This window comes from Scomber scombrus, chromosome 12 (genome assembly GCF_963691925.1).
Source record: "Scomber scombrus chromosome 12, fScoSco1.1, whole genome shotgun sequence".
Taxonomy (NCBI): Eukaryota; Metazoa; Chordata; class Actinopteri; order Scombriformes; family Scombridae; genus Scomber; species Scomber scombrus.
Window position 1 is genome coordinate 18346925 of NC_084981.1, and position 27591 is coordinate 18374515.

Here is a 27591-nt window from a genome sequence, read left to right on the forward strand (position 1 = left end):
TGATAATCTAATAAGCTTGTAAGTACAGTGCACTACTAAAGATTCAACCAGTGGTTTCCAACATTGTTGATATCTTACGAAAAGCACTGTGCTGTCTGGGTCACATTGTTACATGGTTTCATGTCAATAAATGTTTTAATTATCCAATATTTCACCAAGATTACAAAATACTCCAATAGTTGAGAGAAGATTTGTGTATCAGAACTGTTTTTTCTTGCAGTTATCATGTCACTACTCACTCAGATTTATCTAGTGACCCTTTGGAGGGGCCCAACCCCTAGCTTGGGAACCATTGGACTATAGCTAAATGTATATAACGTTGTTCAAACTAGCTCCACCTCCAGTAGCTACAATAGTAACATGCCCCTTACACACAGATGCCTTAATAATTTAAATCAGTCAGAGAGAGGAAATGAGTGCTTCTACTTTAATAGCCTAGTTTAATTATATTTTCTCTACAATACTTTACAACAATACGTATACTTTTACTAGTAGGATTATTCATGCAGTACTTTTACTTGTAATGGAGTATTTTTACATTGTTGTATTGGTATACTTTAGTAAAGGATCTAAAAACTTCTTCCAATAGTGCTGTGAATTCAACACCTATTTGCCTCATTAACGTCAATGAAAAGCATCGTAACACAAAGTAGCACATGTGATTGTAAATGCCTGAGGGAGGACGATCGTAGCGGGACGTACCAACTCGGCAGGGGCGGGGGGTGTTCGCTGTAAATACATCTTTAAGCTTTGTGTAATCAAACACTCTTGAGTTTTGTTGTATCTAACTACTATTCGCAGCAGTTGTATTGTGTTGTATATGAAGTTGCATTCCCGTTGATCAACACGTTTTCCAGCCGCTCACTTTTCTCCTCGCCTCCCCTTCTTCGCTGTGGTTCATCTCTGAGCGGATATTGTTACAATCAACGCTGAAAGCTGAAAGCAGCAGCGAGCCCTCAGCTGCTCGCAGTCCTGCTCAGTCTAGCGCCGGCAACGCTGAACTGGCGGCTGCAACTGCGAGAAACTTTTTGTGATTTCGCCTCTCTCCTCTTGTTGAAGATGACCTAACATCGAGAGAGCCTCTGCTGGCCAGGTAGTTGATTCTCTTACTGCGTTAGGGCATGCATCGTCATCATCATCATCTGCTTCTTCTTTACACTCTGCTCTGAAGTTGACTTTGTCTGCTCGTGCTGGGTTTTGTCTGATACTGAAACATTACATGACAAGATTGTTAGGTTAGTTTGGGGCCACAAATCAGAAAACAGAAGTTGTGTCATTTTTTGTTGAGAAATTGCAGTTGCTTTTTCATTCATGCTCTGCTCCCAATAAACCAGAAATGCCACAAAAAGTTGCAGCTTTTTTGTGGATGTCACGTTAGTAACTTCAGTTTAGTTTGCAGGGGCTAAATCAGCTGCTGTGGAGTTTACAAGTGAGCACCAGTGTCTGAATCAGCCAGACCAACCGGTTGGGGGTGCACACACAGCAAACTCTCCTCCATTTATCAGCCTTGTGGTAATAATCAAGTTGCTGTCAAATACACTGCCTATAGCTGTAAAAGCAGTGTGGTTCATTTGCAGCTCACATTGACACACACACTTCTTCACCACAATCTATTGAGAGAGACATTATAGCTCTGAGTCATGAGGCCTGGTTGCATATCTTTCACCTATCTCCACCACACATTTTGGTTTTGTTTCCTCTTGAGATAGTGATCTTTAATTTCCAAATTCTGTGTTTTTCTGAGCATAGTTTATCAGTTGAGGTGTTTTTTTCCTTCTCTTGTCTTTTTTTCTTCTTCTTTTTTTTGCTGAAGAGGTTAATATTACGAATCTCTATGAAATGTTCTTCCTCAATTTCTAGAGCAGACATATGAGAGTCTCCTTAGAGTCAAATTAAGATAAGCACTTTGTTATCGTCCGTTTTTATGATGTGACCATATATAGTAAATGTATATGTTATTACACACTTAAGAAACTGAGTACACTGAGAAATACTGGCAATAACTTAACATTGAAGAACTTACATATGGAAACATATTTCATTATCAAGTGAATAGTCAACACTATTAAAAAATCTATTCACATGTGGATGCATTCATGGTAATGTGTCTTAATCACAGGACAGAGGTCATGCTTATTTTGCAACCACTTTATTGCCCTGTTAGTTCAAAATGAAAGCCAACAATTCAGGGACAGCAGTGCACTAAAACTGCTTATTTGTCAGTGTTGTTTTCTTTCTTTTTGTGGGTTAGAAAGTCACATGTTTTGCCCTCTCTAATATTGCATGACAGTCGGTTTATCTTTGTGGACGCCATAAACAGAATACCATGAAGAACTGGTTTGGTATCAGGGTACCCTAATAGGAAAATACTTGGAAATGTTTCTCACTGGCACTGTAGCACTTTGTTGTCCTTGACTCACTTAGATGGCCTAAAACAGGAAATGTCAGTAGCTTTCTCAAGAATCTTGTTCAGAAAATAAACGTTCCCGTAAATGCAAGGTGTAGTTGAAGTTCAGGGTGGAAGTACAGCAGAGAGTCGGGGCGAAGATTTTAATCGCATGTCAGCTCTAGTGTCTAATTACAAAGGAGATGTTGATAAGGGTGCTTCACAAATACTGGTTAGCTTTAGAAAAAAACAGTTCTGAGCATTTTTCATATGGGAAGACTATGATGACTAAACCTTGCTTTGATTTCTAGAACAAAACCACTGCTGGTTTTATTCATCAAATTCTATCATGTAAATGTGCAGATTAGTTTTATCATACCTATTCATTTTATCTGACAAGGGCTGGTTTGAAATGTTTCTATAGAGGTGCCAATATGGCACCTGAGTTTAAATACGAGTATAAACATACTTTTTTGATACCTTTTTTTTATTTGAAGAATATGAACATGTTTTTTTCTGCAAAAGCTTATTTTCTTCAGCAAAATTACCCAAATGCATCTGTATTAAATGCTGCCTTAACACAAAACTAAACACACAAAAACTTTGAATAAATACACTCAAAAATGATCTAAATGATGATTTAAGTCAGGAAATACCTGATTACTGATTAATAAACAAGCACTCAGACTTTTTGACATATTTGTACTCAAGAGGTTTCGTAAACAAGCTCTATATCTGACTAAAGAGGAAGGAGAACCTAATTTACTCACTTTATGGTTTTAATGGTTTAATCGTTTTAGTACAGCATAACTTGACGCACTGCAGTTGTACTTGGCATTGCTAGTCTGTAGACTTGTTTTGGACATGCTATAGCCATAATTTATGGAAGTAATTAAGGCTGGTGGGTTTCGCTCTGTGCTCCAGTGTGTGCTTAAGACGCACGCATTTGCAACGTCTTTGTGTTCCAGGCAAAAGGCCCTATTAGAGCTCCATTCTGTCAGAGGGCAGCTGTGTGCCTGTGTGCTGAGCAAGCCACTGCTCCATTCTCTGTCTGTGTGTACAACTCTCGCTCAGTCCACACACTGACGCACATGCTGCCACTTTCTCCCCTCTGTTAGTTTCTCTCTATTTTTTTGTTTTTCTATGTATTTCAGTCTAAAATTTGTCCTGTTTTTCACTGTTAACATGTAATTTGTCATCTATTCCTCTAATACTGTGGCTCTCTTTCTTTCACTTGTTCTCTGCCCCGAGGCATTATGCAAAAACTACCAGAAAAGGATTGTTAGCCATGCCTGTCTGTGTCTCCTTGCTACTCTCTATTCATTTCAGAAGCTTCCCTTTCTTCTCTGTGACCTGCAGTCATAACTACTGCTGCTACAGAAACACTGAAACTCATACCACTTGGCTTCAGGGAGTGGAAAACAAATACCATGGTTATTTCACTTTGGTAGTATATTTGTTTGAGTGTTGTTATTTCTCATTGTGTATATTCCTTCCTCATTAACATGATAGATTTGTAAGTCTGGCGTCTCGACGCCCCCAGAGCCAAAGACCTGCAGCTGAAAAGAAAAGAAAAGGGGCATTCTCACATACACCAGAGAAGCACTCCCCCAACCCCCCAAGACAAGCACCAGACTCTACTTAGAGATGAAAAGCATTCTGGGATGCAATAGGAATGCTCCCATCAACATGTCCCACTGTGGTGTTTCAATGTAGTGATAGTGAGGAGTTCAAAAAAGAAGTAGTTTCAAGTGTTGCTTTTTGACTCTCAAATGAGCAACTCTTTATCCTTGGGGTCTTAGACTTCTATATCTGAAAAAAGAGGAAGCACCCCACTTCCATAGGTTTGTTAGTTAATTTAGTTTTTATAATATCTGGTGTCTGGTGTTATTAACGTATTTTATGCAAAAGGATTGTGTGTCCGTATAACCTCTACTCTTCTGCAAAACCTATAGTCGAGATGACCTAATGTTTTGTCTTCTGTTATGAATGACAGTGGTTTGCATTCTTCCGCTTATTTTTCCTCAGTTGCTTTGAATTTGCTTCCTCTCTAAATGTCAGCCATCACATAGCTCCTGTCTGAATCATGCTTTCTGTAGACAACTTCTCTGTAAATGAGTCTAGTAGTCTAGTAGTCTTTTTAAGCAACCCCCCAAATGCATTTGTAGAAAAAAGAGAAATGAAAGCTGTCGTTAGTTTGGACACAGACAGCTTAATTTGATGTATTTTTAGAGCCTGTTTTCCACAATTGTGAAAAATCTAAGGCATTGCACTTTGCCTGCATGGTATTGCATTTCTACAGTTAACCGCAATGGATATCCTCATACAAACCTAAAATGTAGTGTGTTACATCCTCTAAAGGTGTTTTTTTGTGCAAGCAGAGGCTTGAGAACAGAGCCAGTGTATCCAGACAATCCTGCTTGCACAAAGAAGGTCAATTATCATGGCGACATCATGTGTCATAACCCAAGGCTGTAGGCTTTCACAGTATGTTCTAATCGATTTGCTGTAGTTAGGTTCGAGCTTGTCAGCATGTTTTACATACACCTGCAGGTCATCCCAAACAACCCACAAGATTATAAACAAGCAAGCAGCTAGATTTGCAACCAATTAGATTACTGGCAGCAGATCAGCAAATTTAGTGCTAAAGATCAGAATTTAGGATCATGCAGATTGACATCTAAGAAGTATTAGAATAGTGAAGTTGAAGCCAATATTTAATAAGTGGCATAATCAACAATACTTCAACTTGCAGCAAGGTGCATAGTAAAAAAGGTTTGTGCTGTTTCTGCTTTCCTACTGTCCAGAATATGGACTATTACTATACACTGATAAAATGTGCTTTAGTATTTCAGCAGAGTTGATCAAATCACACATGCTGCTCACTATTCAATTTGATAGTATTTGATGAAATAAAAATGACTCTGGCTCTAAATGTCACCTGTAAAAAAATAAACTGACCCGTCTTCAATAATAAAATTCATGCAAACATTACAGGAAAGCACAAGTTAAAATTGATGTTTACATCAACTTCTTGTCAACTCTTTCGTCCTTTAGAGCAGTCTGAGGGTACACCTTTCCTGACTCAATATGCTTTCTGAAATCAGTGTATCACCTTGCATCTGTCTTTTTTTTTTAACACCCCTGTTACACACGATGCTGAGCAGTCAAAAGGGTCCATATGGTCAGTTGAGCCCCCTCATGAATGAATGAATGGAGCGATGGAATGCTGCTCAGTTTTCTTTCTGACATTCTCCCACCCATACACACTCTCAACTCTCTCTTACCCATAGTACACCCCCCAAAAATGTGAACGTAGGTTTACGTAACTGTCGCAATATCACTTTATCGGTTGTTGATTGCCAGTGACAATCTGTATAACATCACTTGCTTACACAACATAGGAGTGGGGGGCCCCTCCATAGAGCTGAGCAATTGCAGGGGATTGTTAGCCAGTGCTGGAGGCTCCCATGTAATGTATCCCTGATGGATTTAAGCTGTGGTTAGTGTGCACAGAACAGAACAGGCACTCATGGATAATGGAAGAAACCACAGGCGGAAAGGCAAGGATTGATAGGAGGGGGTAGTGTAATTAGTGGGGTACCTGATGTATGGAGAGTCATGGCATGTGAGGGTCACTTCAGGGGGCAAGAGGCCCCATACCTTCCTTTACTCAAACTGAAACACCTGATCCTACGCCTGTCAAGCTTCTTAAGATTTCAGTTAACTAAGTCCTGGTCTGCGACATGGGGGTTGACCTCAAATAAGTTTCAGGCTGCAGAGAGGAGCTGTACTATGTTTGCAGAATGCATGTCACCATGCAGCAACTTGGTAAAATGACCTTGTTCAATAGTCTCACTTCCTATAACGAGCACATTCACTGATAAAGAAATGATGAGCTGCTGGTTATTATTCTTTACTGGCTGGGTGATGTTTGCCTTATTCACATCACAAGTTGTCACTGTTATCCTCTGTTTTGTGTTTGGTTGCCATGGCTACCCATCAAATTCCTACTAACACTGCACTACTTAGCAACTGTTTTATGAAGTAAGAGAGACCTGTGACAAATCTTACTAAACTGATTTCACTTCAGTGTTTGGTGGTGTAACTGGATGATTTGACACTACTTATACAGTAGTTACCTGCTCTCCGGCAATAAATGTAACAATGGAAGACATGAAAACTATCTTAAACCCATTACATATAATGAACCAGTGGGGCTAGTATAATGTTAGCATGAAATCATGGTGGAATGTCACGTGTGTTGCACTAGTTTACTATGCTATGTCTTTTTTTGAAAGCAGGCGTGGTCCATAAGGCCTTATATGTGAAGTTTTCTCTCTTCATGTATTTGGTAATGAAGTCAGTACACTCCACACCCAATTCAGCATTGACATGTGACCACAAGGGAAGCAGAACCCCAAAGGGAAGTGTGCTTGCATATGCATGTTATGCCAGCACGGCTCTGTGCCAACTAAGCGTTGTGAAGAGTGGCAGTATTAACTGGACTTTCAGGTTCGTTCTTGAGACAGAGTGATTGAAGTTCTTTGAGTTATGGTTCCTGTTTTTGTTTTCATTGCAGTGTTGTTGTTGTTATAGGTAACTGCACCTATTTTTAAAAGTAAAAATCAAGTGAGTGATCTTTTTAATTTGCTCATTAAGAAGGGTTCACAGTCGCTGTCGTTAGAGAAACATTCAGGGGAATCTGCGAAAGGAGGCCAGAACCTGACTACTGACATTGCATAAAGTTTGACTGAATGAGCACTTCATTGTTTATGCACTTTTGAAGATCTAGTGGTGTGATGGTGTGTTGTTTTTGGCCAGTGTTCCCCTGCTATTGGGTACTAGGGTGATGGCCAGAGGATTCAATGGTATGTCTTGACCTTCCTAAGACCATTTTTATGACCTCGGCCTCAGTATAGGAGAGTAGGGTGGCTGGGTGCTCACCCTGAATTAACAATCCACACCACAGACTTTCACAACATAATGGCTCTTACATTTTTTCACCCACGCTACAAAAAACATTTCTTTGCAAAACTTTACTTTCTGATGTTTTAATTCTGTCTCCCATAGCCATGTCCACTATGTAAAACTGATTTCAACATCCAGGTTCCTGCAGCATAAAATATGTTGTAGCAATCCCTGTCTGAGTAAAGAAAACCGTTTTAGTTCTCAGAAAATCTTTTTTAAAATTAAGAATCTGACATGCACAAGGATTTTCACTTGCTTTCCACTTGCAGTATTTAGTTTGGTCCTGAGCATTTTATCACTATGAGACAAGATGGTTTTTCTCAGCTGCAGCCACCGATCAAAGTCTTGACACCAGACGCGCTCCGCACAAGTATGCAGCAAGCAGAGCCAATTGGTGATGGACACCAAACACCCCGTCACAGAACTTCAGGGGGCCCCAAATAGGCTTCTATTCATCTGCCTGTACAAATCACAGCCTGGGCAAAGAGCCATATTATCTTCGCTGCCCTTTCTAGTGCCCTCCTGAGTCATTGGCTATTGTGAGCCAAGAGCTGCTGTCTGCACCCCAGTGTACACAAATCTGACTAAAATTACCATTCGATTTGAGTCCACTATGGAGGTCAAATTTAGCTACATGAACCTAGATAATACATTTTGCATCACTACTTCTTGTTTCACAGTGCTCATAGACATTTGTTTGGGACAGGCATTATTACATGTGGGATGTATAACAAATACATGAGCTGTTCTTGCGCCTGATCACTTCTCAATCAGCTGTACTCTTACTTTCAAACTGGAAAAACATGTCCTGAAAATGTCATATCTTGTAATTAAATGTGAGGAGAGCGGTAGCCCATCCAGTTGCAGGCAGTACTTCCTCGAATATCTACAAAGCCTTGTTTAAATGTTTGAGTATCACATTAGCTATCAGCCAGAGGGTGAGTCACAGCATCATTTAAGGCACTCCTTGTAGTGTCAAAATCGATACAGTAGAACCCGAGATAACACCATTTTTGTTTGTACGCACATTCTTCTTTCTTGTCAAAGCTTGGTGCCTCGTTACCAACAATGCACATCACCAGCCACTTACAGTTTTATTTGAGACTCAGCATGGATGCATAAAGAGAGTTGGATGTATTATGCTAGTAGCCACTAATGTAGTCTTGAGCCACAAACCTCAATCAGAGAAGAGGATCAGGTCTGGTAACCTAACTTATCTCTAACGCCACATCCCCCCCACTTATTTCATTTTCAAGCTTGTTTTTCAAATCGACATCACCACAAGTGACATCACTTGAAGTAATTTATCAGACTTATTGCAGCTTCCTGTGGAGCCACAAAAGGCCTTGTACTACTTTTTTCACATATGCAAAATCAATAGAGTTCCCCTAACACCACATAATTAAGTAACATTAGAAGTGTAAAGCACAGTTCAAATCAGTCACACAGTTTGACTTTACTATCCATGATCAACACAGATAAGGGTCTTTGCACTCAATCTTATAGGTGGAACATGTCCTGCTAACTGATCTCTGATTTCTCCCTGGAGTTTCTGGCAGCAAGTCAAACAATAATAGTACAAACAGTAAGATGTAACCCACAAGGAGACTCACTTTGAGCAATAAATATCTGATGTGATCAGTAGACGTTCCACACAAATGCTCTACAGTTCTCTCCAGTAAGCCCTGGTTTCCTCATCATGTGGAGTCGGTTCATTAAGTAAGCAAGGCTTGGGGGTTGAATTCGCACTCGTTCTGCCCTCTCCCATGACCCCACTTGCCAGTCACCACACACACATACACACCCAGTGGAGGTTAGCATATACAGCAACACTTGAGTTGCTGTTCTGGCCCCCGTTGAACACGTCACACTTCCTAACTACATCAGTCAAACAGCACACTTTTACACATGACCGTCACGCTCCTCAACTACCATTCTATCCAACGCACACACACACTCACATAAACCCTGCTACTAGCCTCGCCCGTACTCTGTGTCAGGCCTAATCAGTAAAGTCATCTGCAAAACTGATCAAGAAGAACATTCCCTTCTCCTCTGACTCCCAACACCAGTACCAGCGCCTCTTGCCTGCAGAGGCCCAGTTGTGCTCCACTGACTCTCCAGGATAAATGGAGATAATGGGAGTCATATGCTAGCTGTTGGTTTGGGGCTGGCCTACATGAAACATTTATAGTTGTCATGTAGTCATGGGGCTGGAGAAAAGGGAAGGGGTAGAAATGACATAGAGAGGTAAAAAGACATGATCAGTCTGGTACAAAATTGCTTTATGTCCATCTTTTCTTTTATGATGTGCCCCTTTTCAGTCTTGATCTACATGCACAAACCACCTTAACTACCCAATGCACACTTGCAACCTCCTCTAAAGCATATTATATAAGTGTAACAACCCTTACTTAACATAAAACCACATGTTACACAGGCAGGATAACATAATAGGCCTGGAAGATCCATTAGCCTCATGTGTTGCTCCACAGCAGAAAGCTGTCATTAGCCAACAGTTGATTGGGGGATCTGAACCATGCTGCTACTCTCTAATTGGATGCTGTCAGTGTGTTTGGTGGTTGGCTAATGAAGGAGAGAAGCTCAACCTCAAGGTTACTGCAGCTATTCCTGCTTTTCTTTCCTCAGATGAAGAATAAAGAAAGCATAACCAAACTTGCCTGTGATTCACCTAGATCTTTCCCGTGCAATGAAAAGGCTGAGTAGAGCAGACATGATGAGACATGTTTGTCACAAAACAAAGCTTATGGACCTGCAGCCTTTTAAATATAACCCTCCAAGCATTTTAAGAGTTTGTGTTTACTGTAAGAGCTTCTGTCTGTGCTTCTCCATCTGCGGGTGCAGGCAGTTGATGAAGCAACCACAGTTCCATATATGTTCCTTTTCTATTCATGTTTCTTAACCACATCTGTAGTCACGTGACGTCTGAGTGATGTCTTTTCCAGGATTAGCAAAATGTTTCTCTCTGTTCCACTGCGTTTAGATTACCATATGTCCAGTGCGGATTATGTTCACAAGGAAGCAGTTGCATATGTCAGCATGTTTTGTTTACAAAGACAGTAGCTTTATGGGCGCGTAGCTATAAGGAGAACTGTGTGGTTAAGTTACCGTAAGTGTCAGGGTGTTTCTACGCCAAATAGCAAAATGCAAGTCAGTGTCATGGGTCATTTTTTTCAGAATTGTTTACTGGAGGTCAACAAGTGCAAGCCTGTATGAATTTCAATATGTTTTATTTCTATATATTATTTTAAGAATCAAATTGACCTTTCAAGCCGACTAGCAAAAAATTACTCTTAGTGAGTCATGTATTTCACTACAAGACTAGAAATGCGATTGATTGATTATTCAGTCTATAAACAGTGGCTTGCTTCATATGTGGTTGAATGAAAGTATTCCTGTGAAAAATGTCATCACACCGTTTGACTGTCACCTGTTTGTGAACTTTTATTTGGCCAAATCGGCTGAAGCTGTGGAATTTGAACCGTGTTTGAATTCATGGAGTATTTGTTATTGGCAAATGAAGTGTGTTACATTAATTATCTGTTACTCATCTGTAAACTTTGAGACTTATACTATATTGAAGCACTGTACGCTGTTGAAACAGCCTGGCGCAGAACAGGGCACAGTGCTGTTCTGCGCCACATAGGAGCAGTATTAGATGATTATGAGCTGGGATTTACATTAGACTTTTTATTTAGATTGCTGTAAATAATGTAACAAATTTAAGATGAGTTATCAAAGTGAAATCCTGTGAAAACAAATATTTTATTTTGCGGGTTGGACTTGGCTCACTGGCAGCTATTTGCCTGCCACTCCTTTAGGCTACACTCAAAGCTGGGCTGCGTTTAGGCCCATCTCTTTGCCCATGTTGTCTGACAGCCAGACACACCCAAAAGCTGGAATCTTTTCTCCTGCAACTTTTGTATGTGTGGAAGTGTGTGGAAAATATCTTTTATAGTGGTGCTCTGTTGTGATGAGATACCACCAGGTTCTAAATATAAACTTGAGAAGAATATGGTTAATGTCAGTATTTAAATGAGTATTTATGTATTTTTCCCCTCTCTTTCTGCAAAACAGGGATCAGCTGAAGTGTGAGAGAATCCCTCCCACCTCCACTACCACCACTCGAGGGCTGCTCTGCAGATGGGAGGTCACCAACAGGTCGTCTCTTTTGCCCAAATGCACTATCTGCTCTCCACCCTCGTCTAAGATGGCTGCCCATAGCCTTCTCCTGCACCCCAACAGACTGGAGCAGAGCTGCACGTTACCATGGTGATCATTTCCTCAAAAACACTGGAAAAGAAGAAGGGTGTCAATGATGTAAGGTCCAATAACATCGAAAGACGGCTGGTGAGAGAAAGGCGACATTTTGAGTTTCACACAAAGCAAACCAGTTGTAAACCAGTTAAGGTTGTGCAATGGTTCACATTAGTCAGCAAAATGAATAGATTCAAAGATTATATTAAATTAGTGCATGGCTACATGCCACAGATGACACCTGTAGTCACGTATACTCACTTGCATAATTAGAGTAAGCACATCAGACCAGAATTTATTAGCCTGTTCATAATGGCAGTATCTTTATCTTTAGCTGTCTAAAGCTGTCATTAATGTTACAAGGAAATTAATTTGTTCACTTTATTGGCTCTTACCCAGCTACATGAGAAGATCCATATCTACTTAATCTTTATGCATTCATTACCAACAGTTCCTGGATGCATTTAGCCAAGCTTAGCAGAAAAATTGAAAGCAAAGGGTAATAGTTAGCCTAATTTGGCTCAGTCAAAACTTTTGAAAAGTACACACTGTACCAACTCCAAACCTAGTATTTTACAGCTTTTATGTTGTGTATTTAACATTTGTACAGAAAAAAATGTTGTAGTTAGAGATGGAGTTAACTTAGACATTGCATTTTGCTAACCACTACATTAAACATTTCGTTTACAAAAAACATTAAATTGAACTGTTTTGGAGTAGCCTACTTGGAAGAGTGAGCTAATGCCCGGGATTATACAAAACGACTTTGCAAGCGATTTCACTGTTGCAGACAAAATTTCCAACATTGGAATAAATTCTAGAGTCTTGCTAGAGTTGTGGCACGCTCTTTTCATCTTGATCATTTGGAGTAAAGTGATATTAAAACTCAGTCCGGACTGTCTTAACTCTTTTTCACGTCTTTCACATTCCAGTAAAATCAAACATGTTTATTATTATTTTATGTCTTGGCTCATGCAAATAGTGAAGTTCAATGATGTGAACATTGTCAGCAGCCAATAGGTGTGCTCTCAGGCAGGCATATCCTTGCTGTCCCCATTCTCTCAACTTGGATTGTGTCCACATTCTGCTGTGTCAAACCACTGCTAATTCAAGAGCAGCTGAGGCCAAAAGCTGCTTCTGTTTCTGCTCCATTGTTCGACAGTTTTTCTTTCTCAGTGAATTTCCACCAGGAGCAGGAAATAATCTCAAATGGAATCTAGCTGCCCTTGACCCTGCAAGATCCCCAGTCTGTGCAAAATTATGACACATTGTCTTTCGATTTGAGAGGGTGTCAGTCTTTAGTCTTTAAAAATGTCTTTTAAAAATCTTCTAGTGTATGGTAATTAGCATTAGCATTCTCCTGCTTCTAGTCTTTGTAACAATATAGGCTTAACATGCTAAGGACCTATACATGGGTGTCAAATTATTGTGGAATAAAATGAATAAATGAATGGAGAAAGAGAACAAATGCAGATAATTTCATACAGGGTGCAAGGGGTTACTAAATAGTTTGAGGGTGGTCTGATATTGCCTTGAACACCTGTGAATGTTTTGGATCAACATGTAATACGTCACTGTCCACTGCCATCATCAAAACATATATCTTTTGGAAGAATGCTGTTCATTCATCCAGTAGAGTTGGGCAGTTGGAGAGACTTGTACAATCAATGCCAAACCCTTTAATTTGTCATCAAACTGTATGTCTGTGTTGATGAAATAGATATACCCTCTTATTTGACTGTGTTTCCAAAAATGTTGGTAATTCTGTAATACTCCATTTCACCCCCTGCTCCTACGTGTAGCAACAAGCAACTTTTAATGACGTGCAACGTGGTAGTGTGCTGCATATCTGGGAGGTCACTCCTGTCACTCCTTCGCTTGTTCAAATACACTTCGGTTTCAGTTATCTCACCTATCCATTCTGAAGGTAAAGAGTCTGTTTTATGTTTTTATCTCAGCACTAAAATCTCACACAGGACAACAGAGCAGAAGGGTTGTGTAAAATTGTTACTCATCAAAGCTTTTACTCGTCCTGCTGTTATCACCCTGCCTATACTGTACATTTTGTGTCTATAAAATCTCCCTCAAACACTCCCTCAATCTCACTAGTCCCGGAACCATTCATCTCTTTTATCATGCAGGCCAACATACCTCGCAAATGGTTTTCTGTTATATTCCCTGCATGCTCCTAACGGTTTCTCTTTTTGTTGACCTTGAAAGCCTAAAATTAGGTCCATGTCTTGTCATCTCTGTTGTTGCAGATTTTGGCTGTAATTTATGTTAATGTATAAAGGCTTTGGACAACTTACTCTATATCACAGTTATTATCAATCAACCGTTTTTAAATGAGGTTCTTATTGGTTTCATGTATTCATCTTGCAACACAAGAACTTTTTTTTTGCATAGGATATCTTGTATTTCTGTTGTGGTAATAACCTCATGGTGAGTCAGAGCAGTGTATCATGCTGCTTTCCTTTTGTCCTTTGTGCAGACAGCCACCACCCAGTTGTAAAAAATGAATTGTGTGAGAGGATAGGTGTTTGACTAGAAGATAGGCATGTGTAGAATGTTTTATACTCCCTCAAGAACCTTTGTTCTTAATAAAAAGTAGATAATAAACACATTGTGTTGATAAGTGAGAAGTAGTTTAGTTAAAGTAGCAATACCGTATAGACGGAGGTCTTTTTATAAGTAGATCAGTGCAGTGCCTATTTTTGGTAAGATTGTTAGCACAGTGGTAAGATTGTTAGCACAGAGCGACATTAGCATTCATTTGAAGTTGCATGATGTAAAACTGAAACAGTGAGCTGATAGACTATGTAAAGCTACGTATAGCTGAAGGGACTAGGGTGATTGTATTAATAAACACAATATAAATTGAAGCACCTTTTAATTAAGCATAAAGTTGTATGTGGTTGAGATGGAAGCTGCTGAACTTGGTTAATCTGCATATGTTCATCGTTAACTGACGGAACATCAATGATTCATATTGTATTAGGGCTGCACCTAATGATTATTTTCATTATCAATTAATTTGCTGATTCTTTTCTTTAACCAATTAGTTGTTTGGTCTATCAAATGTCTGAAACCTAAAGTCCAAGCGGATGTCCTCAAATGTCTTGTTTAGTCCACAATGGTGCACAAACCGAAGATATTCAGTTTCCTGTCATAGAGGACTAAATAAAACTTTAGGAACTGGCTTTTTTTTCTTAACAAATGAATTAAATGATTAATTGATTATCAAAATAGTTTGTGAATAATTTAACAGTTGGCTACTAATCGACTAATCATTGCAGCTCTATATTTTATATGCTCATTATAGGTTTTTAAAATTTTAATCTGGTAACTGGTAATTATAGCATGTGGTGGATTTATAAAGTGGAAATACTCAACTCCAGTGCAAGTTCCTTAGAACTGTACTTTAGTGCAGTATGTGAGTAAATGTGGTTACTTTCCACTACTGCATGTGTATGTGGTGGACCCACAGGGACACTAAACATGCAGAGAGGAAATTGATATGGATCTTCTCATTTGATTGTGGATTTGAAAACAAACATGTTGGACTTTTGTTCCTCATTTTTTGTTTAATTTTGTGTCTCCTAACTGTCTGTCTCTGTTTGCTTCACTGCAGCGTGAGCTCCACACCATGAGCAGAGGAACCACCCTCCTCTCCTGTGGAACTGTGGGTGAGTTATCTCCTTTTGTGTATGTTTTCTTTGCCGTCTGCTTTCACTCAAGATCTGGACAGTGATGTGGTTCAGGCTTGAATATAATTTTACAAATACGATAGCATAATGTATTACCTCTTTTAATCCCTTGATTACTGAACTATCAAGGTCTGCGATCCCCTACTACTATAATCTCTTTGTTAACCCCTCTGTCGCACTTCTCTCTCTCGCTTCTCACTTTCTCCGCCTGTCACTCATCCCCCTTTCATGATCAGGGTGCACCTGCCTCCACACAACGTTGCACAGCACTCTCATGGGAGGTAACTGTAATTGAATATGCTGTTGCCTATGTCAACAATTTCCCTTTTGCTCTGTTAGTGTTGCAGTAATTACCCCTTGTGTTAAAAGACATGCATCTTTAAATAAAAGCCTATTCCTCACTAAGTCCTCTATTTCCTTTGGGGGGTAGATGTGGTGACGTCACAGGGAGGAGCGCGGCTTACTGTTTCCACTGTTAGTGTTGACGTTAACATTGTCTAGGATCTCTTGTTAGTTCAATCAGCACTTTGTCTCTTGCTTTCAAAGGATGGCCTTTTGAAGTTCATCTCTTTCTCCCTTTGTCAAGTTGTTTTCGTAACATTCCTGTCAGGTCGTCACTGTATCCCCCGCACATTGTTTATCCGCCCAAAACAATGATTTCCATGCCAAAATTACAGACAGGAATCTAAATGGACAGGATTTGGATCTCCAGTGGGGTCTTTTTTGCCAAAAGCTTCAATAGATTCTCAACTGCCACTACAGCACTTTACTGTAGGTGTATTATCACCCACAGCTGTGTGATAGACTCCTTTGTGCAGCTGGTGAGACGGCTGGCAAGGCAACCTGCTTTCCAAAGCATGTCCTGCTAAACACTTGACTAATGGGAGTGATTTTCCAACAGTCTCACTGGCTGATTCTTATCATACTGCAATATTTTTTTTCGCGTTTAAAAAAAAAAATCAGCATTCTTGCAGGTTCAGGTTTTAAATGGTTAGGAATGTGGAGGAAAATGTAACCTTGTTTGCTTGTTTGTTTTCTGGATATGTTTTTTAAAAACTGTAGATCACTGGCGTTGGACAGAAGAGCATTTGGATTTTGTCATGTTTAATTTCAGTTTTAGTTTCTTGTCTGTCATGAGAAAGATACTTGATTTCAAATTGTGTCATGTATCTGTTCTGTTTAAGAAAAACATTTTTTATCAATCATGGTGATCTTGTATAGTCATACAGTTGGCCACTAAACTAAAGTTTATCATCATTATCACTTCCAAATTCTTCAATTTCACAAGACATTGATGTCTTAAAATGCATTGAGAATTATAGGCCAGTTTTTAAATGCCACCATGCGAGCACAATATGATTTCTTTGGTTTGTATATTTGTTTTTCAGCTTTCCCTTACAGTAACACATGAGCAGCTGCAGTTTTATCTCCTCTTTGGCTCAAGCTAGATGACTGATGACTATTTTTTTGTATAGATGCAAAAAAGCCCATGATTTCCTGTTTGGTTTTTTTTTTGTGCTTAAGTGCGTGTAGCTTCCTTAAATTACTTTAAGTGTATGTTCAGTTTCTTCTTAGTTAAATACCTCCCTACTGCACTTAGGAGACAATAATCTCCCTTTTTTACTCCAAACAGCTTGTCTCATAGCAGTCATTACCTCTTGCCTTAGGCTTGGTTCTGTTTGTGTCTTTGTGTCTGTATCATTAAATACTACATGTATCTTTTTACAACTTCCGTGCAGAAATGATTGCCGTCCTTTAAAGACGGCAATATGTTCATTATAATCTTGTTAACATAATGTGTGTTTTTCATAATATTACCTGTTGCACAGAGACGTATAAAGACATCTCATACAAAGGTCAGTGAGAGTGGGTATGTGTTTTGTATGTTGCAGAGGCAGATAGGTGGCTGGACCTGGGGCGAAGCTGTGCCATTCAGCAGAGGGCCCCCCGCCAGTCTGGTGGTGCCAGTCTAGAGAACTTGTGGGATGTGATGCCTGAACCAGGGAACAGGCTCTGGGCCAAGGAGCCGGGTAATGCAACAGCAATCACCAGTCTCATAAGAGATCTCAACCTCTGTGATGGCAGTATGACAAACCTGCACTCTCACACCACACCCACCACTGCACACTTCACCACTACAGCCACCAGCCAAGCTCCTGCAGCACCCCCCAGCAAACGCCAGTGTCGCTCCCTGTCGTTCTCTGATGAATTCAGTGGTTTCCGCTCATCTTGGAGGCCCCAAGGCTCCCGTGTGTGGACAACAGTGGAAAAACGACGGTGTTTGAGCGGGGGGAGTGTCCGAGGTGGAGGTGGTTTTCCTGGTGGCCATTTCCCCTCCATGCAGCGTAGCTCCAGCTTCAGTTTGCCCTCACGCTCCAGCATCCCCACAGAAGGAGCCCTTGACCTGCCATTCTTCAACCAGCGACTGCCTCTCCACCCTCAATTCACTGCCTCTCCAATCTCCCCTACCTCTCCTTCTGTGCAACATCACCACTCCCGCCATCACCACTTCCTCAGACCTCTCTCCCTCTCCCACGAGCAGATCAGCTTGCCTGAGCTCCGGAGGGAGGAGGCATCAGAGGCCAGCTCTCCAGACTCCACCCCAGAACTGGGGAGGCGAGCTGGCCAGAAAGCTGGGGGCACTGGCTGTCTGTCCCGGAGCAGGTCCCAGCCCTGCGTTCTAAACGACAAAAAGATTGGTATGAAGCGCCGGAGGCCAGAGGACGCCCAGGAGCAGCGGCCCTCCCTGGACTTGGCAAAGATGACACAGGTTAGTTGGAAATGTAGAACACATGTTGAGACACAGACAAGCTCACCCACACACACACATACACATTCTCTTCAATACGCGTTACTATAATTTGACAAATTTCACAGTGTTTAGTATCACTTTAGTTTGCTGATTAAGCATAAATCAGCATCATCTTATTCCTAATTCCTAAGCTCTAATGCTGCAAAATCCTAGATTGCATTTAGTTAAATCCTGAACCAAACAGACTTACCACACAGACAAATGCCTTTTTGTTCTTGGGCCATGGGGAAGTTCAAGAGATCTCTGAACATAACTTGGCCAGTCTCTCACTGAATCTGATCAGGGACTGGATTAAATCAAGCTGAATTAATTTTTCTGGGGCGTCGGTCCGAGGCTTCAGGACTAGGTGATCTCAGGCCTCCCTCCCTGCAGCTCAGGGAGTGGTGCTTACTAAAGAAGCATTCCTCATGTTCGGTCACGCTGCCTAGCACCACGCTCTAGCAAGCCCGGCTCCGGTTAGCATTTCATTTACTCTGTTGGGTAAACAGCCTATCCAAAGGTTGGACCCCCTTGCCGTTCATTTGCTTCCTCTCTTTGACTTATTTTCATTCCCTGTAATGCTTCATCCCTTTCTTGTTCCCTCTGTCTACTACCAGCAAAGGTGATTAATAGTGGGGACATTTGGATGCACAGAACTACGACAAGAGCTTGTTTGTTCTTATGTAAGGTCAGAGGAAGCGGTGGATCAGCCAAAGATTATAAATGACCCCTGGACAAACCCAAACCCAAAATAGAACTGAAGAAGTATTTGAACGACATGTGCTGTTTTGATGCTTGGCAGTGCTCTGATGTTTTAATGGAGACCAGAGAGATCTTGATTTGATTCTTGCATCATGTCTTGCTCGGTTATGTTTGTATGATCTTTAAATTCTACATAGAAGCTGCCATTGGTATTACCACCAATGGCAGTCACTGATAATTGAACTAACTTGTGCCCGTACACGATGCAGTGACTCAGAATTCTGATTATAAACCATGTCCTGTATCCTCCTTACAATATGCTAAAATCTTCACGGAAACATCGTCCATTTCCTGTTTCTCTTAATAGAAAGTACCATCAATTTTATCCCTGTACCCTCCCTTCCTTTTCCCAAAGGTTTGTGTTCCCAGCCAGTCACCCTCAGGACCTAGCCAGAGTTGGATCAACAAGGCTTTGGTTATGGAGCCTAGTGAGCATGTTTCCTCTAGTAATGCCAGCCGCTAAGAAGGGAAAATCAAGCACGTTGGATCACACATATTCACATAGATACACACACACACTGGCAGAGTCAGTTTTACGTTACCTCTGGGTGCAGGAATGCACCCCGGCAGCAGATTGGAGGCCATTCTTTCTTAGATTTCTCAGGGATTAAAAGGTAGAGGCATTGTTTCTCATGTCTCTCTCTTTTTTTCTTTTTTTTTTGAACAGACCTGCATGATTGCATGCACTCAGCAGTGTTGAAAGGAGGCAGGTCGTGCAGGTTAGATGGGTCATTTGATCGACTGTTGCCGTGTTTACTTTCTCACTCTCTTTCGTGCCTGGAGTGAGGAAAGCAAGCAGCAACACAGTACACACAGTACTATTTAGAACAAACACATGAACTTTCTTACTTCTCTTTTCCCTGTGTCATCACTGTTAGCATTTCTCAGCCTCAGCTTGATGTATGTATGTATATATGTATGTATTGTCAATAAAGAGGTCAGGTGAGCGTGTTTCCAGGAAACTAAACAAGCAGAGTTATACTATGTTACGCCAGATTAAATAACCTGAAATGCCCAGAAGCACATAGTGAAGATTCACGTACCTGCCTTATAATTTAATGATGTGGTTTGTCTTGTCAAGAGCCTAGGGAGAGCTAGTAGCTGGCAGACTGTCTGGAAAAGGAAGTGATTATGTAGAATCATTGGGCTGGTTAAAACCTGTGCCTTTTCTAAAGAAGAAACAACATGAAAATTACTGTCGGGGTTAGGAACAGATAAGATTTTACTGCCTCTTTTGGGGACTTCTTACTTTCAGTGATTTGCGAGAGGCATTGTACCTGCAGTTAAATATGTCAGAATTATATCACGTTTCTGGTACTTGGTTTGAGTTTTACTTCAGCTTGTTCTTGTGCAGAAACTTTGTGTGCTGACCACTGACAGTCTGTGTGACACACACACACACACACACACACACACACACACACACACACACACACACACACACACACACACACACTCTCCAACTGGTTCCTAGGATGTGGGTGGGTCTTTATCCCTCTCACTCTCACTCTGGGGTTAAAAGGGATTCCCAATTGGTCCTGTCTTAAGTGTAAATCAACAGTTGTTACAACTTCTCACACCTACACAAACTATCAACATGCTTCCTCTATTTTATAGGCGTGTGGATGAGTAATACAGTCTAAAGTCCAAGTAATGGAAAACAAAAGTGTGTATTCGTCACACCGAACTTTGCAATTACCCAATGCCATTTATTTGCACCTGGAGGAGCGTCTGTCATCAGCGTATGCGATGTTCATTCTTTTAATTCGACGGACTGTCCTCATGCACCAGATTGTTGTACAATCTGCTGGAGTTTCAGGGGCCGTGGAGGGTCAACATGTAACAAGTCCCTGGTGTGTGTTGTCAGTGGAACATGGTGTAATTTGGCCTCTAGATTCCATAGCCATGTCCATGAAGGTGGGTGTGAATTCTGTGGATGCATGTCATGCTAATCGGTTATAGCTCTACTACCGTAGGGATTTACGTTTGACCATCCCCAAAATTCTTTGGATATCCTCCCTGTTGCCTGTGTATGTCAGTTCACTCCTCTGTCAGTTGCCTTGTTTTTTATCCCTGATTGCCCTCCCACTTTGGCCTTTCATTGTTTTTTCCGAGGAATAGTGGGTGTGGTGAGCTGTCAGACTGGGAATGTTATCTCTTGATTCTAGGTCACTTAATGCATGATTGTTGACACAGCTCACACTTTGCTTTTGAGGAAACTGTCAGTGGTATTCAGATTGTTTTATGTCTGTGTGGTCTTTCTAGCCCCACTTGGAAACTTCAGATTGGGCTTAAAGAAAAATTACTAGCTATCTTTGCCAATAGAGGTGGTAAAAGGAGGCGTGTCGAGCGAATGCTTGAATGTGTGTATGCGTGCGAGTGCCTGTGCATTCAGGAGAGAAATAGCAGGGGGAAGAAAAGGGGTATTAATTCTGCAGGAAAGCTGGCAGACAAACTCCCCTCTATTAATATCTTCTCGCTGGCTTATGTTCGAGCTGCTCTGCTCTTCCCCTCCTCTCTCAATCTCACTCCATTCCTGGGATGGCAGGCATGGTGATCATAGCTGAGCGGCAAGCCCCACAGGCTTGTGGGAACACCTAGCTAGGTGGGCGTCTTGAGTGTGATGCTCGCTGTGTGTAATGACATGTTGTGACTTGTCCCAGAGGTTCTCTGTGTTAAAGCATTGCCGAACAACAGCGTGCAGTCATCCGTTTTACCTCTGCATGATAAACCTTTGCTATTTCATCATATCTATCTTTTGTGGTCTTACTTACAGCCATTTGCTCGAATCTGTCATGCATTCTGTCTGCGGTACAGTGACTATCAGACAAATACACAGACGAAAGCAGGGGTGTTGGTTTACACACAGACAGACAACACCACAGATAATTGATGCAGAAGTGTGCAAGTATGCAGTCTGGCTGTCAGGAATGAGTTAAATGTTCCCTTCTTCGCTTGCACCTCTGCCCTCTCTTTTGTTTTACTGTTGGAGGTCTGTTTGCCTGTCTTCCTCAGAGCAGTGTGTCTTTGGATGTTGTTTAACTGACCTCATTTCACCATTCAGCTAATCCAAAGAAAAATACTTGTTCTTTGCATATCTACATAAAGAGCATAGTTGAGGACCTGCGTGTATTCTTCTTTTGTTCATGAGTTCACTTCTCTCTGTGCTTATTTGTGTGTTTATGGTCATGTGTACATCACGACCTCTGCCATAGTATTTAGCCGGGTGTTGTTTATTGTTTGCTGTAATTATCAGGGGGATATTTGTCTAACCTCTTGGTTTGTGTTTGCACTCCTCCCACCGCAGCTGCCTCTTGATACCATACAACTCTTTTACAGTGGAAGTTCTGATTATGTTGAACATGGTTGGGAAGTACTCATAATGTTTACCAGCATACTTGTAATATGTATACAATGGTGTTTTATTTTATGGATGTGAATAAGAATTTATTATATTTATAATAAAAATGGTCATATTCCTCATTTATGATACTATTTAGTGCCAGCATTTTATAGCCTTGCTATGAATTTGCATTCTGTCATTGTCTCTTTGTTTCATTGTTGCTTGCAGGGTCCGCCTTTCCCATAAAATTTACCTATACAACATTCTCAGGAAATGCTGCATCCTTGTCCTGGATGTGATGCATAAGACAGAGCACAGTTCACGTCGACAGGACAACATTTAATCATGAGTTTAATATCATTGTGCTGGATGACATTGTTAACTGTCTTTTAAAATGATGTGACATCCTGAATCCTGTCAGTCAACATGGTGTTCGGCTTTGTAGTAAACACAGAGTTGCTCTTTTTTTCTGTGTCATTTCTGGCATAGTAGCCACTCAGGACGTGCTTGCTCCCCTCACGTGTCTTTTTGAACAGATTTCTTTTACCTGTATTATTAAAGTACACTGATCCAAATCAACCAGAGCTTAAATCTGAAAGGAGCACTCCACCAATTTTGCACATAAAGTTCAGTTGAGTTGCCTCGATTGTCCCCTGTGGCTCTGGAGGAACTTTACAAAATGACCCTGATGATGTCATCAATTTTTTTTTTTTTTACAGAGAGCTTCCATTTCAGACAGGCCATGTGGGGTTTGAAAGAAGGCAGGGTTAGATGGCAGGGAGGATTTAAATGATCCAATTGCATCTATCTACAAAAGGAAGGAATCTCTGTCTGTGTCTATATGTATGTGTGTATGTCCTGAGACTCTAGCAATTGTGAAGTAATACTACAGACAAAGCACAAATCTTCTGAGCAAACATACCAACTCATATCTGAACTGAAGGCTCAGAAAATAAGATTGATCTAAGGGAACAATTTGTTTGATGCACTTTTATTTTAGTAGACACGTTTATTTTTAAATGCAACCCATATTTTACTTGAAATTATAAAAAGATGTGTATTCAAATGTGTATTCCCAATTGGACTACTTATTATTGATAACATCTGTGTATAAGAGAATGTTAGTTTCTTTCATGTTGTTGGTGTATATACTCATTCACATCTCACAATAGTATTATGTTTTCTAAGTTTTTGAAGTAGTGGCCAGAGACCAAGAAATCATCCCATTCTGAATAGACACATTTTGAATGGGCACTACACTAGTTATGGGAAACGTAGGATCCACTTTACTCACATTAATGATTACAAGCCAGTTTATCTCAGACTATTTTGCTTTCATTTTTACCATTCTTTCAAAAATCTTCAAACATTTTATTGAGAGTCCCCCAGCTTTATGGATACTGAATCACTGAAGTACAACTTTTAAGGAAAATAACTTCAAATTGTCTGCTGGTTAGTCTGTAAATGACTACATAAAGAAAGTAACCTACCCAATGGCAGTGGATCTTGTGAGACATGACAGTATGAGTGCTGAGTTTATAGTTTGTGTGTCTCTGTGTGTACGGCAATACTCCATCTGGGTGGGGGTATGCTCAAGTAAAAAATAATAAACCCCAGACAAAGCTGGGTACATGGGCAGAAATCTAACCCTGCTCCCCTGACCTTCCACCACGCCCACCCTAATCCCAGTCAGCCTGAGTAGTTTTTATAGAAAGCATATTGCAGAGAAACTGCCTCTCCCCCTCTTTCCTCTCTTCCTTTCGTCTCCTCCTCTGCTGTGATAATTAGTAGTGGGGTAATACCAGGGGTTGAACAGAGAGAGCAAGGTCTCAGAAATCCCCTTTTCCACCCCAGTGGGGTAACTACAGAAAGGCCTCCCACCCCCCGCATGATCAATTTAAGTGGTTGCTGGATCCTGCATTTGTGCAGCCTACATGTTAAATGAATCTAGCAAATGATAACAAATCTTTAACTCAGACAGGCAAAATCCTGTGCTGTAGTTTTCTTTTGGACTGTCCTAAATCAGGCCAAGAAAAAAAAGCAAGCCTACAAAAGTGAACTTAAGAAAGGGAGACTCCCAGTTCATTGTAACAGGAAAAGCAATGTCCTAACACATTCTAGGGAACATTAGAGGTGTCTGTCATGTAAGCTGAGGCTCTATAGAGAAAACCTCATCTCTATTCACCTCCATGCCTCCAACATCTGCTGCTGGGGCACTCCAGAGATCATTAACCCTTTCAATGCGCCGCACGACTGCCTTTCTTTGTTGCAGAAAGGAATTCAGGTTGGAAAGAGAGTTTAAAAGCGAATCAGGATAGGACTTCTCTGTAAATGAAACCTATTCGAGGTCAAGTGTTGAGAACAAAAACCCCGAGCACGTGTAGCCGCACAAACACTGACTCCTCCAAAAGCACAGAACTACAAAACATCGTAACAGCTGCAAATAACAATGGCTTAACAAGAAATGTTCTCCACTACACAGTGTTGGGTTCCCTGTCATGACGTGTGTTTTACAGTGATAAAAAATGCCACGAGCACAGAGAGCAACAAAATGCCTTTTTGTGGTTTGGAACTCATCTCAGGAGGTTTAGGAGTCTGTGTACATTCTTCGACGGCCTGTGTGTGTACTTGTGTGTTTTGCGTGTTTACATGCTTATATGCCAGTGAAAGGGAAGGAGGCCAGCTTTTGGCTGCCCACACTGAAACCCAATCCCAAACTGACAGTCTGGAAAACCCTGAGCTTGAATTGCCCCTGACAAACCTACTTTTATAGCCTGGTTAGTATGAACCTAGAATGTGAATATGATCTAAGGTGTATATAACATAATTTCTGTTACTCTAACCCCCCCCCCCCCCCCCCTCCTTTGTGTCTCCTATACAGAAACTTCAGACTTTTCAGAGCTTGAGCTGCCCTGGATTCTCATCCACTGATGGCTGCCCATCAACCATGCCTCTTCCCTCTTTTGAGACTACCGGCCAACCGGATTCAGACTTCACTGCTGTGCCCGATCTGGGACTGGAGTCACGGCAAGAAGTGACAGGAGACGAGGAGGAAGAGGATTCCTCCTATGAGGAACTGGATAGCGACTCAACTTGTAGCGTGGACTCACGGCCCGGGTCTCCTGTAGGTGATGTGTGCGGTAAACGCACCCTCTGGAAGGGTGATTGTGGAACACAGAGGGACATTTTCCAGCTGGGAGGCGAGCTGGATCTTGACCAGATTGAAAGAAACTGAACATTTTATAGGAGATTTTAAAAGACTGTGTCTGGACTGTTGTTGAATGTTAAAGGATACTGGTGACGTATCAAAAGATGTTTTTTAAGAAAGGCATTGAGGAAAAAGAATGGAAGAGTGTTTTGTCCACTTTGAAAGGGAAAGATGTTGAAAAGACAATGAAAGTGATAAAGATGATAAAGGATTAAGTATGTTGTTAACTGTTGGCTTTTTAGTGACACATTTGCCTTGAATATTCTTACTGTTTGAATCAAAAAGCAGTAACCTTAGTTGTTTTTCATTGGGTATTCAGCTTAACTCAGGAGTGGGAAAGTGAGGGTTAGTCTTAAGAAAATGTCCCAGCCCCCCACTGTCTGTCAACCTGATGACCTTTCCAAAGTCAGCTAACCATAGCTTTGTAGTACTGTAGCAGTAGCTGGGCTCTCCTGTATTTAGCCCAAGTTTGTTTTTCAGAGAAAGTGGGGTGAAACAGGGAGAGGTAAAACAACAGGAAGAAGCACATACTTACCCTTGACCTTTCTCTTTCTGTTTTGTGCACACATGAAACTCTGAATTTGCTGAATGTAGGCTCAATAAGCTTTAAGGATAGTTTGGGGGAAAAAAGACAGTGCCTTCTTTTGGATAATTGATCTCCCCGGTTCTTTTCAAGAAAGTAGCCTCAATCGAAGCCACCTTTCCTGAGCTGTTTTTGTAGTTTCTTTAATATGCAAATTGTATATTTGAATTAAACACTGAATCTCTCAAGTTTTCAGTTCTAATATCAATGTATATTTTTCTAAGTAACTTTTATATGAGCTGTTTGTGAAGGAGCAAGAATACAAGACCTTTCTTCTAACAGAATGGACATGAAATAAATTTACAACCGGCACTCTTATGTCTTGTTTGAATTGTATCTTATTAATTGACACTTTGTACTTTAAACAAAGTTATTGTGAAAGGCAGGTTGTGCTTTGACAGATCAAAAGTCTGAATAAGCTGCAAACTTTCCACATACTCTTTAGAAGTTGCACTCACTCTCCCACACTCACTTCCTGCATCACATATCAGAAGTGTGTCACTGAAACTACACATCATTGTTTAAATGTTCATAGATGCTTTTTTTGATGTCCTTTTGTTTATGGAGCATTTTCATTTGCTGTTTTCCTCGCACAGTGGCTACGTTTACTATTTACAGCAAACATCTGTGTAATGCCCTTATGTTGCCCAACATCCCCAAACAAAATGGCAGGAAGTCTAGACATGGAATATCCCTGGCCAGTAACCTAGCTGTGACCAGAGGAGGTGATGTCAGGAGAAATTGTCCCGGGACCTGTGGGGCAGACAGACAGACATGTCAGCCTGGCAAGTTTGTTCCTCCTGGGATTTCCTATCATGTCTCTCTTATGTCTGTCCAAGTGGCGGAACGAGCTCAAGCACCTGCCACCTCTCTCTTTCTCTCTCTCTCTCTCTCTCTCTCTCTCTCTCTCTCTCTCTCTCTCTCTCTCTCTCTCTCTCTCTCTCTCTCTCTCTCTCTCTCTCTCTCTCTCTCTCTCCTCTCTCTCTCTCTCTCTCTCTCTCTCTCTCTCTCTCTCTCTCTCTCTCTCTCTCTCTCTCTCTCTCCCCCTCTTCTCTCTCGACTGTACTTAAAGGCTTGTGTCCTTATTATTATCATCCTACAGGAAGGCTGATCGCTGAAATAAAACAACATTGTTCTTCCAATGTGGGGAGGAAAGCCGCCTTGCAACCGCCGAAAACACAGTGTTTACATCCAAAACAGGATGTTCCAGCCAGTTGCAGCTTTTCCTTCGAGCATGGCCTTGAAGAAGGGTGTACTGCGACATCTCAACCCTGAGGTGTTGGCTTACACAAACACACCCAGACACATACAAACACATTCTCATTGAAAGGCCCTGAAATAGATACAGAGTTTGCTCATGTAAGCAGAAAACCTGTCACCTGGGAAACTGTTTTTAGTCATTTTGTCGCTTCTTTCTAGATGCTGCAAGAATACAGACATGGTGATGAAAAGAAGTAAGGATAAAAAGTACAAACAGGATAATAAAGTTTGGTCTGAAGCTGGTGAAAGACATCTGTTAACACATCACTTCTCTAACTTGCCACAAAAGGCTGGAAACAAAG

At 41.0% G+C, this 27591-nt stretch overlaps 1 protein-coding gene across 1 annotated transcript; it reads left to right on the forward strand.

Annotated features, from left to right (window-relative positions):
* Positions 1 to 954: 954 nt before the first annotated feature.
* Positions 955 to 26334, forward strand: LOC133991785 (protein FAM53B-like). The gene is made up of 5 exons (XM_062430335.1): positions 955 to 1093; positions 11456 to 11728; positions 15267 to 15321; positions 17235 to 18112; positions 25120 to 26334. The coding sequence occupies exons 2-5, from the start codon at positions 11648 to 11650 to the stop codon at positions 25471 to 25473; spliced, it is 1368 nt and encodes a 455-aa protein (XP_062286319.1). The 5' UTR covers positions 955 to 1093; positions 11456 to 11647; the 3' UTR covers positions 25474 to 26334.
* Positions 26335 to 27591: the final 1257 nt, after the last annotated feature.

What these genes read in the sequence shown, in the direction of transcription:
- LOC133991785 (XM_062430335.1), top strand. Translation starts at nt 11,648, where the DNA reads ATGGTGATCATTTCCTCAAAAACACTGGAAAAGAAGAAGGGTGTCAAT. An exon ending in CCTCTCCTGTGGAACTGTGG is followed by an intron (nt 15,322 to 17,234) that starts GTGAGTTATCTC and finishes TGTATGTTGCAG; the next exon opens with AGGCAGATAGGTGGCTGGAC. An exon ending in ACTTGGCAAAGATGACACAG is followed by an intron (nt 18,113 to 25,119) that starts GTTAGTTGGAAA and finishes TCTCCTATACAG; the next exon opens with AAACTTCAGACTTTTCAGAG.